The sequence below is a fragment of the Callionymus lyra genome, chromosome 5, assembly GCF_982586985.1.
Source record: "Callionymus lyra chromosome 5, fCalLyr1.hap1.1, whole genome shotgun sequence".
NCBI classification, from domain to species: domain Eukaryota; kingdom Metazoa; phylum Chordata; class Actinopteri; order Syngnathiformes; family Callionymidae; genus Callionymus; species Callionymus lyra.
This window is the reverse complement of record NC_141822.1, coordinates 30,297,710-30,311,336: the sequence shown is the minus strand read 5'-3', so window position 1 is coordinate 30,311,336 and position 13,627 is coordinate 30,297,710. Positions and strand designations below refer to the sequence as shown.

At 39.2% G+C, this 13,627-nt stretch overlaps 2 protein-coding genes across 2 annotated transcripts; one reads left to right on the top strand and one right to left on the bottom strand.

Moving 5' to 3' along the window:
- Nucleotides 1–491: 491 nt before the first annotated feature.
- pum3 (pumilio RNA-binding family member 3) lies at nucleotides 492–6,870 on the top strand. The gene is made up of 18 exons (XM_087791900.1): nucleotides 492–537; nucleotides 878–942; nucleotides 1,013–1,207; nucleotides 2,709–2,892; nucleotides 2,986–3,061; nucleotides 3,215–3,308; nucleotides 3,423–3,489; nucleotides 3,602–3,776; nucleotides 3,847–3,950; nucleotides 4,308–4,386; nucleotides 4,463–4,561; nucleotides 4,633–4,686; nucleotides 4,754–4,834; nucleotides 4,902–5,044; nucleotides 5,106–5,328; nucleotides 5,821–5,908; nucleotides 5,985–6,075; nucleotides 6,322–6,870. The coding sequence occupies exons 2-18, from the start codon at nucleotides 879–881 to the stop codon at nucleotides 6,449–6,451; spliced, it is 1,947 nt and encodes a 648-aa protein (XP_087648026.1). The 5' UTR covers nucleotides 492–537; nucleotide 878; the 3' UTR covers nucleotides 6,452–6,870.
- Nucleotides 6,871–7,262: 392 nt separating this feature from the next.
- kcnv2a (potassium channel, subfamily V, member 2a) lies at nucleotides 7,263–12,421 on the bottom strand. Its single transcript, XM_087792392.1, has 9 exons — nucleotides 12,265–12,421; nucleotides 11,836–12,002; nucleotides 10,502–10,680; nucleotides 10,264–10,435; nucleotides 9,376–9,567; nucleotides 9,060–9,311; nucleotides 7,845–7,961; nucleotides 7,588–7,713; nucleotides 7,263–7,514 (listed from the first exon to the last, which is right to left on the bottom strand). The coding sequence occupies exons 1-9, from the start codon at nucleotides 12,419–12,421 to the stop codon at nucleotides 7,263–7,265; spliced, it is 1,614 nt and encodes a 537-aa protein (XP_087648518.1).
- Between the last annotated feature and the right edge of the window lie 1,206 nt (nucleotides 12,422–13,627).

Sequence of the window (13,627 nt, the reverse complement as noted above, 5' to 3'; positions counted from 1 at the left end):
GCTTCATTATAGCAGGACTGGATATACATCATTGTCGGAATTAATTTTGTAATGTTTCCTTGAAAGTCGCATATACTCGAACAACCCAGCAAGAAAAGATATTAAATCGGATTCGTCATTTACCGTCAGTGAACAGTTTGAGAATCTTGTATTTTATGTCGTCTTCGTGTGATCTTATTTATTTTTTGTTTTAAGTTGCCAAGTAACTTGGAAAGAAATGCCATAAGGGATTCTGGGAAATGAAGTTTCTCAAATGAGCACAAGCCGTTGAAATGATCCAAGCGATCGACTGCCACTGAAAATGAATCAATATTACCGAAGACTAAAAGGCAACTTTTGCATTATGGGGTATTTAAAGCTATATAGAATTAATTTACTTTTTCTTTTGTATTTTCACCGAAAGGCCTCAATTTGCTTTACGACTGTCGTAATACAAGGACAGCTTGCACTGAGATGCTGGCTGCTGATTGGTTGGCGCAAGCCGTAAAGTGTTGTTGCAAGTAGCACGCGGATTGTACTCGTGTGTACATTTCATATGTAAGTTACTGCGTTAAAATGTCTTCTCTGTTTTATTAAACTAGTTATATTCATTTACATTTGGACGGACGTATAGTGATCAACATTTGATTTTTTATTCTTATGATAGTTTGAATGTTGAAGGTTTAATGACGTCTTATTAGCGTTAGTTTTCTGAGTCTACTGGGAAGTATCACTGCAGCTTTAAACGGGACTTTAGATAATAATAATAACATGATTATTAAGTAACAATGCGTAATATCAATCGAATTATAGAATGTAACTGTCAAGCGAAGCACAACTGTTTAATTGGAGTAAATATTGTCAATGAAAGATTCTTTTGTCGTTAAATTAAAATCAGAATGGAGAACATAACCAAAACATCCCCATATTCCAAAGGAGGCAAGTTCTCACAGAAGGGAAAAGGTAAAATTCTAAAATGTCAATTTTTCTTTTGGATACATTTTTTTTAACAAAAGTTACACACACTGTCCAGAATCTCCTGGAACCAAGTTGGGTGGAAAGAAACCCATCGGTGGAAAGAAGCCTTTTAAACAGTTCAACAATGCTGAACGGAAAGGAAAAGTTGGAAAGGATTTTGGCAAAAAGCAGAAAACCTTCTCCAATGCTGAGACTGGTCAGAAGAGGAAGCTGCCAGGATTTAAAGGTGGACAGAAAGGGGATGATGGAGGTAAGCTGTGCTAACTTGTTTTTGTTTTGTTTTCAAATGCATTATTTGAAATTCCATTGTTACGTTCTCTGTCTTAAAACTTTATTTGGCTGTTTAATTATGTGGATTTAGATTCTGTGCAATTAATAATCCATCCAAGTAGCATTCCTCATATTTTCTTATGCTATATGTATCAGAAGCAGAACAAAAGTGCAACAACGCTTGACTACCCTTTTTAGTTATATTAATTCGTAACTATCAAAACAGGAATGCGTAATCTATTGATTTTGATCTACCAGTCGATCACAAAGGTAGTGTGGGTTAATTTCCAGACATTAAAAGAAATAGGCTGCCATTCATATAAGAGACACTTGACTAATGATTTGTTGATTATTCATGTATATTCTGACATATACAGTACATGAATAATCAACAAGTTATTAGTCAATGACCAATGTACAATTGCTATGATTTTGTTATGTTATTATTAATTTATTTACAACTTAACTCAAGGTACATTGTACAGACAAATAATTACTTAATATTTATTATACTCTTTGGTATACACTTTTATTTTTTTTATTGAGTAGCTGTGTGATCAACCATACATTACACTTTCATAAGGATTTCCCATATCATGAATGAAAAAATATAACATATGATTAAGACATACTTCAAAAATTGGTAGCGACTGTTAACTTTTTCCTAAATCTACAGCAAACCTTGCAATTTCTTTTGTGTGTGTGTCTGAATTAAAGTCCTGCAGAAGGCTTGACGAAACAGTAATAATTTCGATGCTCAGATTTTGTCCATGTTTCTATTAGGGCTGAACGATTAATGAAAAAAATATATTTGCGATTATTTTCTGAAATATTGTAATTAAGATTATTTTTTTCATTTACCTATTTTTTATGATTAAAAAAAAACTAATACAATAACTGATTAACTTAACAATAAAATGTATTTCCCTTTGATTCTCAAGATAAAGTTATTAAGTAATTTTTTATGATAAAGGCAAATTAAGCATACCTTCAAATAAAGGGAGAAGGTTTATTTAGTTACTCTTATAACACTGGCAAACAAACATAATATATTCACTGCAAATACTAAAAACAACTGTAAAATGTGCTAAAACTGTGACGTAAACATTTATATTTATGAGTCAATAATAAATCATACAAACTTCAGTGCAGAGTTAAGAAAAGTGAAAACACTAGTCAGTCATTCTTCTTTTTCCTACTGCATATGTTTGCACAGTTTCTCGTGCGTTTAAGTGAGGGTTAAAGCGTCTCTCTCCGCTTGCTGCGCTCAACGCCACTCGCAAGTCATTTTGACGGCTCAAAAATTAAATGAACATTAAATAAAATCACAACCTCTGCGATATAGTAATCGCATTTTTGAATATCGCGATTATATCGCAAATGCGATGAATCATTCAGCCTTAGTTTCTGAGTTGAGTATTCAAATGTTTTTCACAATGGAAACATTTCTCATTGTTCCTCTTCCACATGTTCATTTACAGGGCCACAATCGAAAATGATGAAAAAAGGAGATTTCCAATCAAACAAGGTGTTGGACAAGGAGGAGTTAAAGAAAGACCGACAGAAGAAAAAGAAGGACTTGAAGAGTTTTAGGCAACAGGCTGAGCGAAAGGACATGTTTGAAATTATCTCTCAGGCCAAACAAGTCTGGGGGGAACTAAGAAGGTAAACTCTCAAAATACAGTACAAGGGGAAGTTTTTATTTTAACTTTATTAAGATCACCTTGACCCATTGTCTTTATATTATCTTCTCCTCAGAAAAAATTGCGAGGACAAAGTGAAGACTAAACTTATGAAGCAGCTTTACGACCTGATGAGAGGAAAAGTGAAACAGGTGATTACATATTCTTTAATTCATCATCACAGATTGGTGGACGAATACTTCTTAATATGATCATTTTATTATAGTGGTCAGAGCAAAACTGCAATATCATATGCCCCCAATAAAACACAGATGAACATTTCTACTCATTTAAAATTCCTCCAGATGGCGTTTGCTCATGATTCTGTGCGGGTGCTGCAGTGTTTCATCCAGTTTGCCAGCCACGAGCACCGAGGGCAGGTGTTTGAGGAGCTCAAAGGTGAGAAGTCAGGCTTAATGACTCACGTTTTTAAAAGTTTATAATAATATATAATGAACAATGTTAATGTGATCAATTAAGTATGCCAGTTGTAATATATGTTTCTTCTAACAGATGATGTCATCACATTGTGTAAGTCCCAGTATGGGAAACATGTGGTGAAGAAAATGCTGATGTATGGGTGAGTAACTTCTTCCTCTCATCTCTATTAGCATTATATATGGATCAAGTTAAATGGGCTGCAGAGACGAAGGTGTCGGTCTATACATCATTTGTGTTTTCTGTCTCTTCAGGAACAAAGAGTTGGTGGCTTCGGTGATGCAAACGTTCAAAGGTCACGTTCGCACGATGCTGCGACATGCTGCAGCCTCCACCATCATTGAATACGCGTACAACGATAAAGCTGTGCTCGCTCAGAGACTCATGCTCACGGAGGAGTTGTATGGAAACACCTTCACCGTGTGCAAGGTACACACGCCACCTCACAACTGATGCTGCTGTCGCCCTGTGGCTCGTCTGAGTTTGGTTTTGCTTTCAGTCATCGGTGTGCAACACCATCGAGAAAGTCCTCAAGGAAAAGCCGGACAAACAGAAGAACATAATTGAGGAGATGAAGCAGATCCTCGCGCCCATGGCCCAGAAGTGAGTCCAGATGTGGCCGAAACTACAAGTTATCTCAAGACATGTCGGGAGCCTTTTCTTAGTTGGATGGGAACTGATTTATTTATCTATAATCATATCAATGATTCAATAGGGTTTGTGACTTTAATTTTAGAAGTACCACCTTCTTCTTTAAGATTGAATTATCTACGTACATCTCTTGATTTCTAGCCATTACATGCCAACATGAGAACTACATTTTTGACAGTCAGTTTCAAAAGCTATATAGAGCAACATTAATTAACGAGGGTAATTTATAAACATTCTTAGTTGGTTGGCGGGAGAACAGAAAAGAGCAGAAGTCGAAATGTTAAAACGGTTCTAAATGTTTTGTTTCAGAGAGCAGGTCATCAAACATTCCCTGGTCCACAAGGTCTTCCTGGACTTCTTCCTCTTCTCGGAGGAAAAACAGAGATCAGTGAGTGTCTCAGTCCGTCTTCCTCTTAAACCTGTGTACTTGTGACTTCTTGTGTGATACGTTTGTTTGTGTGCAGGAAATGATCGAGTCCATCAGGGAGGCGGTCGTGTATATGGCTTACACACATGATGGTGCACGTGTCGCCATGCACTGTTTTTGGCATGGAACCGCTAAGGTTTGTCCCAACATTGCGTACAAAGCTGGAATATGAAACGTTGTCATGAATTAACGTGAAATGTGATACAGGACAGAAAGATCATGATCAAGACCATGAAGACTTATATGGTGAAGTTTGCCACGGTACGTTTGCATCATGACTTTTCACCTGTCGGTTACCATAGTAACTGTCTCCGGTGCTCATCCTCAGGGGGAGTTTGGTCACCTGGTTCTTCTGGCCCTGTTCGACTGCGTGGACGACACCAAGCTGGTCCGACAGGCGGTGCTGTCTGTGAGTTGAAAGAGAAGTGTTGGTGCGATGATGCACTTGAGTTGAACTCCATCATTTTCACTTTCAGGAAATCCTGGCCTCTCTAGAAGAAGTCATTGGCAACAAATATGGTAAGAAGGTTCTGCTGTACCTGCTGACTCCCAGAGACCACGCCCACCTGCTGCCCGAGATCATCAAGGTGTTGGAGCAGGGAGACAGCAACACAAACAGGTGCGACCCTCGCTCAAGGTCACGGCCCAGCCTCAGACAATAATGGTGCCTGTGGTTACAGTAAAAAGGACGCAGATGTTCGGAGGAAGGAGCTCCTGGAGGTGGTCTCCCCCCCACTGCTGGAGTATCTCTGCGAGAACACGGCAGCCATGGTGATGGACAAAGCCTCCAGCGTCACGGTCAGTGACATCCTGGCGTCGGCCTGTGGTGATCTGCGACCAGCCATGACGGCTGTGGCTCAACTGGCCAGTCAGGAGCTGGTACCAGGAGGGACAGACGGACAGGTAGTGACATCTCTGAATTCTTAAGTGGATAAAGCTGCGATACATTTTTTTTCTTTGATGATTGATGATTTGATGAAACTTGTGAAGTGGAAACCATTGAACTTTATTCTGCTGTTCCTTTTTCTGCCATGTCATTGAACAGAAGATTGACTCAAAAAGAGCTTTTCTATTTTCTGTACGCAAATTCTGACTGTGGTGACGGATCTGGAGACATTAGTCTACTTTGTTGCAATTACACTGTTGGAACAGCGGGGGAACCAGAACCCAATTTGTTTAAAGTTATCATAGAAAACATGTTCTGTATGTTCTGAGACAAGATAAGTCAACCACTTGAGACTCTGTCTTAGTCAAAAACGGTTGATTCTCGAAACCATTGTGAGATGTTCATCTGCTCTGGGACGTAAAAGTTGCTCTTTTAGTCCAAGAACGAGTTCTTCATCTTACCTTTTAAGGTTTGAACAACTGTTTTCTTTAACTTTGTCTTGTCTGCAGCTTCACATGGCAGAACATCCAGCCGGACATCTGGTGCTCAAGTGGCTCATTGAGCAGGACCTCACACTGTCTGAAGCTGGGAGAGAAGGTAACGCAAACACATACACAGACACACACACACACAAAGGTTTATAGTTCTTAAGGAGCCGTTCTTCTTTCTCCAGAGCGATTTGGCAGGATCCTGGTGGACACAGTCGGGCTGGACAAAATGAAGAACTGGTCGAAGGTCAACAGAGGAGCCATGGTGCTCTGCAGGTCAGCCACACAAATGTACAACACGTGTGTGTCCTAGAGTGACATTACAAGATGGCTTTAAACAAGTTGAGAAATACGGAAGTCTCTGAAGTAGATTTAATTTTATTCAGCAGCTCCGACAGATGAGAGACTTTAGTCTGCAACATGTTTTCAAGAAGCTGCAGGACAAGACGAATCCTGGTTTCATGTTGTGATGCTTCTTCTCCTGGTCGACCATGTGTGACTCCGGTGTGTGTTTCTTTCCAGCCTGCTGAACAGCTGTGACAAGACTGTAGCTTCTGAGGTGAAGGAGACGCTACAGTCGTTCGCATCAGAGCTCAAGAGCATCAGCAACAACAAAGGAGCCGAAATCCTGCTGGAGAACCTCAGCAAGTGAAGACTAGTGTTTATCCTGAGAGAATCTTGCCGTGGAGATGAACATAAACTAATGAATGATGACAGATCAACTCCACCTGCTCCTCACAACCAATACTTTTTGGACATTTACTGTTTATATTGCCTTTATGTGTTTGAAGGTTGTCACACTTCAACTACATCCAGGTTTGTGTTCAGTTTTATTTTTCCTGAAATTAAGTGTTCTGTGTGTTTGTGTGCATCAATGTGTGTTGATGCGCTTCGACTGGTCTCATGAACTGCAATAAAAGAAGCATCTACGCAGTCAATAAAAATCATCTTTGATTTTAATTTGTGATGTTTAAATCAATTGAACATTTCTTTGATTACAAAAATAAATAGATCTGGAACAGTGTGCCTATGTATGACCCTGATCTTGTTCAATAAATGGAGACAAAACAACTCAAGAAATGTTTACAAAATGTATGTTTGCACCACTTATTGTCCAAATCATTTTACATTTTTCTTTTACATTTCCTCTTTTTTTAAATAAAAAAAGCAGGGTTTTACAAAACTTCACTGTATAACAGACACAATGTATATATATTGTGATGGTGAATAAAAAATCTTTTTGAAAAATGTTTCAAGATCTAGAAAGGCCTTTCAACTCAATCTTATAAGAAAGTTTTCCAGTCAGTCCAATTAAATCCTTTTTTTGTGTTAGATTTCCTTGTATTTTGCTCTGAAAACCAGCTGAAATCAGATTTTTTTATCTCGATTTACATCCCATTGTCTCCTCCATCTGCTTGTTAGGATCAGGCAGAAACTGCAGACATGATGGAGAACCAAGTGCATCACATGAACCTTTTGCATGTTGCAATCTTTCTGGTGGCTCTGCGGGTGAAGTGCAGGTTCCCTCGAGTTTTAGTGACGGCGGTGTACTCCTGGGCCTTCAGTTTGCTGTAGTAGTCAGAGAACTTGTTGTAGAGCACCGAAATCGGCATGCCGTTGAGGATGATTCCAAAGGAGATGCAGGCGAATGCAAAGATGCGCCCCAGGTTGGTCTCTGGTAACATGTCGCCGTAGCCCACGGTGGAGATGCTGACCTGTGAGGGGACAGATGGTGTGGCTGGAGAGGAGGCGGCTGAGGAAGGTAGATGGTGTGTCAGAGTGACTTACAGCAGCCCACCACCAAGCGTGAGGCATGGAGGTGAAGTTGGTGTTGTCCACATCATGCTCCACTGTGTAGACCATCGCTGAGAACATGAAGATCCCCATACTGATGAAGAGCAGCAGGCAGCCCACCTGTGCACACGAGGGAGTGAATGACCAATCTATCCATCGATCCTGTTCCTCCACGCCTTTATCTTTCTCTACTTAAGTCTGTCGTTCTGTGTTGGTGTGTGTGTTCATGTGTGTGTCAATCTGTACCACACCTGCTGGTAGCATTGTCTCAGCGTGAAGCCGAAGGCTCTGAGTCCAGTTGAGTGACGAGCCAGCTTCAGAATCCTGAAGATTCTCATCAGACGCATGATCTTTAGAACCTGACCCACCTGCACAGGAAAAGGAACAAACGTTCTGAAGGGGCCTGAAAAAAGGCTAATGACTTTAACCCGTAAACAATGATTAGCAAATGAAATTAAGTGCGGAATGTGGCAGTTATTTAAGCATAGCAAATAGTTACATGCTAGTTACAAAGATGATAACACAAATCCTGTGAATACAGCTGCTAACAAGCAATCCTCTCGGGCTAGTATCTCGTTTACAAAATTAAATTCCAGTCTAATATTTTCAGTCTGGCGCATTACAAAAAACGAGAAACATTTATATAATAATTAATAATGTATATTTCTATAGATTCTGGTTCTTATTTTCAGAGCTATTCATGGTCAGGCTCCTCCTTACATCACTGATCTGATCCAGCCTTACACCCCAGCTCGGGCTCTGAGGTCTGTGGATCAGAATCTACTGATGGTTCCACGCACACGGTTCAGGACCAGAGGAGAGAAATCTTTTCAGGCTGTTGCTCCTAAGCTTTGGAACAATCTTCCTCTCTCTTTGCGCTTGATGGAGTCTACTGACTCCTTTAAGAAACATCTTAAGACGTTTCTATTTGTTCAGTCTTTTCCTTGATTTTCTGGAATTCCTGTGTTGTTCTCAGTATTATCTTGATCTTTAAAGTATATACTTTTTTGAGTATTGTTTTGATTGTTAAAGCGCTTTGTGACCCTGGTCTGGAAAAGCGCTATATAAATAAATATTACTTACTTACTTACTTACTAGATTACATCTATGGAATAGATTGTTTATGGCGCCCCCAGTGACTAAAATTTGTAGCTACAACGTCTTGGTTTTCACAACAAAAAAAAAAGTGTTTAAAAAACGAGATAAAGGCTCTTGTTGAGTCAGTTTCTCGTTTTATCTCCTGGTTAGTGAGTCAGAAGTTGAAACACAATTCATGACCCACTCTCCTAAAGCAGGTTGGTGGTCACATGACACTCACAGACTCTCCGGGCGTCATCAAAATAACAGCTGAAGAAATCTACTACATGGTTAATGACTGTTTAAAAATAAACCAATCGCTAGTGAAAACAAGACAGGTTTAAAAAGGCAGCTTATCCAAAACTTTAAACCATCAAAAGGGACCTAACCTTCCCAACACTGGCAACAGTCTCAATGTCCGAATGGTGGCGCACGTCCTCGTCATCAAAGTGCTCCAGCACCATCTGAAGGTAGTGGGGCAGGATGGCGACCAGGTCTACGGTGTTCAGAACGCTCTGTCCAAAAGCCCTGAGCTCAGGGGTGGAGAGGATGCGCAGCAGGTACTCCATGGTGAAGAAGAGAATGCAGAACATCTCCACGTGTTCACCGTAGAACCTTCCACTTGGCTCGCCCGCTGCTGACTGGAGCACAGATCACAGTGTTGAGCATCATGTCTTCTGACTGCTGTGGCCTTGACCTACACACCTTGTACTGCATCTCCTCCACAGTGTTGAGCGTCATGGCGACCAGAGAGACCAGCACAAAGGTGGAGGATGCAACCGCCATTATTTTGGCAGGGATGGAGGAAAAGGGCTTTTCCATCAAATTCCAAATCTTCTTCCTAGTGGGTCCGAACATCATGCTGTCGAATAACTCCTCGTTCTCCTCCCGCTCCACCTGAAGAGAGCAACACCACTCTCTTGTTGTGCTGCTGCTCACACACATCTTCACACACCTGACTCTCTATGCTTTAGATTTCTGGTCTCTCTCTATAGAAATGAAGATTTCTATTTATAAATGTTTCCAGCTCAGACAAAAGCCCTTTTAATCATTTTTATTACATAACTACAGAATATGTTCACCATTTAAGACAAAAAGCATATATTTATTTGTAATATTTCATGTATTAATGTCTTATTAACATCCTGAATTTCTTTTTTTTTAATGAAATGTTTTTTTTATTTAAGTGGAGATTTGCAGAATTATTATTATTTAAAAACGTTGCATTTTCATATACATTTCAGTTGGAAAAATACCTAAGAAGGTTCTGGTTAAGTTCTCTACAGCAGGGGTCCCCGAAATATTTTGCACTGCGGACTGGGTTATTGTGGGCACTATATTCAGGAACTGACCTTTTTCTACATTCTAGAAACATTTTTCTACTAGTTTACAGGTTTATTTTTGAGTAAACTTGAGGGAAACGAGCATCTTGATGTGAAAAATGTCACATCTCATGTTACTTCAAGAAAAATACCATATTTCTTTCAAAATAAAACACCTTTAAGACAGTAATAATCAATAGAACGGAAATTAAATAAATATTTTTTTCTTTTTGTGCAGCCCGGTAACGATTGCATCACGGACTCTACAGACCTCAGCCATCAGCTCTTTCTGGATCTTCAATTGCTCGTCCAGCTCGTCCTGTTTCTCCTCGAAGGAGATGCGGCAGCAGCGCTTGCTGTTCTTGATCCTGATGCCCCAGTAGTTGATCTCCTCCATGAAGTGACGAGGACACAACTCCTCCTTGATCCACAACACTCCAGTTCTAAAACACACACACACACACATGTGAGTATTACAGTTATGAGTCATGAGGATGTGTTAAACTCACCTGTAGAAGTGGAAGATGTTGTGGAACACTTTGGGGTCTCGGTCAAAGAAGAACTCGTTCCTCTGGACAATGAAGTCGTCGCACAGATCCATCTTCCCTCCCGGGTCAGTGCACAAAGCCAAACGTCCGATACGAGTTCTGGGGTATCTGGCAGCTAATCTTGAGGGCATTTGATAAACCTAGAAAAGTAAAGAGTTAAATGATCAGCAGGGGATGATACACAGCATGTTCTTCTCTGCTTCAATCTTTCAAATGATCCTAAAAATGTGTTTTTATGAACATACACACTGTATATCAGAAAATGAATAGCAAACTCTGTATTATGTTGTTTTCATTATCTGTTGAATTAATATTATAGCACAGCACAAAATGTTTCCTTTAATACAGGATTTAGTTTAAATTAAGTTAATCATCTTTCTTAGTTCTTCTCATCCACTCCCTTTGTGTGATCGCTCTTTCAAACGGGACATTGAATCAAACTGGAAACCATTTTGAAAAATAATACATTGAAAAAATAAATGTATTTTTTATATATAAATATTCTAAATAATTCAATTCAATTATTTATTGCGCAAATATTTTCGAAATGAATGCTTTTTTTTTTTTTTTTACATATTAATTTTCCATAATTGAAAAATAAATTAACTTAACTCAACATGTTATAATCCAGAGTGTTTTCAATTAAATATAAAAATGTTGGTATAATAAAAAATAATGCTAACATGATTGACTGTAAATTTGATCATGTAGCTAAATAACTGAACTACACCATTAGTTTCAACTAAAAAATAATTAAAAACTAAAACTATTTTATTAACCTTGGTGTGATCTCAGGGTCAAGAGGCTTTTTTAAAAAAAAGGTCACAAAACAAACATTTTTAGACAAGTTTATAGCTAATTTTAATGCCTAGCTTTTGCTGTCGTGTTTTTTAATGTCTTAATCCTGTTGCTTCTGTGTAGCACTTTGAGATTTGTGTGCAAATGTAAAGTGGAAAAAATATATATATTATTATTATTATAAGAGGACCCAAAGGCACCAAAACAAATGTGTTTGTAGTATCCCTTGTGTTGTCTCTGGGTCAAGGTGAATGACCTCCACCACTGCATATTTATTTATGGAAGCCACGGAGGTCGTTCACCTTGACCCAGAGACAACACGAAAATAAAACTATTACATTGGTTTTCCGGCCTTCAGGTCACCTTGACCCAGAGATAACACCAGGGTTAATATACATAAATCCAAAGAAGTGAATCTAACTCATAATGGAAAGTATTTTTTCTAATACGACAATCTAAACAGAGGTCTAAAGATTTGATCAGTTTAAAACAATTACCGTTCCTCCAACATTGATCTTCAGTGTGAAGTGTTTGGTCGGAGAGATCGACAGGCAGGGCTGAGGATCAGACGATAGACCTTCCTCTTCTTCATCCTCCTCCGCATAGCAGTCATACATGTCATGGTCCATGTTCTGCACAGAAGAAATGACGAGTCCATCTTTAACTGATGTCAGTAGATTTTAACCTGGTCGTCAATTATCACTCGAAGGAGATCATTCTAAAACTTGATGTAACATGACAAGGAAAGAAAGTTAATCCACTCAGGAGAAGCCAGAAAAATAACAAAATAATGTGAAGAATGATCATCAAACGTTGACACTTGTGTTTGGAGATGATCGGTGACAACGGTGGACGACTACAGTACGAGGACGAGCAGACAAATGCAGAGATGAACCGAGCATTAATCCTGTCATGTCAAGTCAGACACAGAGGTGACGTCCTGACCTGAAGGGAGCTCCATGGCTTCACAGACAGCTTCCCGGGGTCCAGAAGGTCGGTGGGATGGTGAGCGTCTGAGGTGGGACTCAGGGTCTTGTAGCTGCTGAAAACATCCCTGCTGTGAGCTCGTATGTGGCTCCACATGCTGCTGCCGACATGAAGTCTAATAGATCCCAGCATATGCAACAAGAGGATGCAGATATCCAGGTCACACACACACACAGCTCTTCAGACACACACACACAAATGAAGTGGCTCTGGTCGCCACTGATGACTGAGATGATGCGGGTGCTTAAAGTTTTAAATACGATTATCCTCTAATGCCCATCTCTCCTCCCACTTACTGCAACATCTCAACTATTAATCTGTAATCTGTGCTTTCAATACAGACCCTTCATCATCCATGCAGGTGGGAGACAAACAAGGGTCAGAGGGATGATCCCTGCGTGCAGCTGGTGAGTGTGTCAACATACGAGCAACACACCAAAAATACATATTCTTTAACTTAACACATTCTGTGTAGTTCTGCTGATTTATTTTCACAACAATGACCTTCACCTTTAAACCCCTGTGGAGAACTTCAGTCCACCTCTGTTCTCTTCTTTTAGTACCCATCGACAAGATGAAGCAACTCAACCAGGTCATTTTATGTCGCTCTACAGAAACTCACAAAATGTATATTCATGTTCATGTATATATGGTGAACTATGAAGATGTTGGTGGCTAAGGTAAGATAAGGAACTGCTAATAGACTTTCACCCATTTGTGTGTTCGAGTTTGACAACCCTAAACTATTATTTAAAAGAATAACAGATCCTTATCTGCTGAAGATGCAGCTATGTTTGCATTTAGAATTGTCTAAACACACTAGAACCTTCAGTTTTCTCAATACTTTTGAAATGTTCTTATTGTGGCAAGTCTTAAACCCTCAGCTCTGCTAAAGAGGTTGTGTTTCTGTCAGAATGTAACCTTCTGTGTGTCACAAAAAGTGGTCATAGGTAGGTTATAAAGGTTTTTCAATTAAAAAAGCTGCTGCTCATGCACACCGCTCTTCTCAGGAAATAAATGAAACACAAATAAATACATTTTCAGGGAAATAAAAGCTGTGTTTGTTCATTTAATATTTTTTCCAGGTAAGATCACTGGAGTTTAAACAGCTTGGGAATACTACTACTTAATTATGGTGCATACATGGAAAAATTATAGTAGTATATTTTATAGCAAAAAGTATTAGTCATTTTTAAATACATGAAGTACTATTTTAATTAAATTCCCTTCATTTTAGGACCTTGTTTCATCATGCTGTACCTAAAAACAAATTGAAAAAAATAGAAATATTTCTCACTTTTT

Coding starts and splice junctions, on each gene's coding strand:
- pum3 (XM_087791900.1), top strand. CDS start 879: ATGGAGAACATAACCAAAACATCCCCATATTCCAAAGGAGGCAAGTTC. Junction 4,387..4,462: donor CGGAGGAAAAACAGAGATCA/GTGAGTGTCTCA, acceptor GTTTGTGTGCAG/GAAATGATCGAGTCCATCAG. Junction 5,909..5,984: donor GTCTGAAGCTGGGAGAGAAG/GTAACGCAAACA, acceptor TTCTTTCTCCAG/AGCGATTTGGCAGGATCCTG.
- kcnv2a (XM_087792392.1), bottom strand. CDS start 12,421: ATGTGGAGCCACATACGAGCTCACAGCAGGGATGTTTTCAGCAGCTAC. Junction 9,312..9,375: donor TGGAGGAGATGCAGTACAAG/GTGTGTAGGTCA, acceptor TCTGTGCTCCAG/TCAGCAGCGGGCGAGCCAAG. Junction 7,515..7,587: donor ACGCTTGGTGGTGGGCTGCT/GTAAGTCACTCT, acceptor GTCCCCTCACAG/GTCAGCATCTCCACCGTGGG.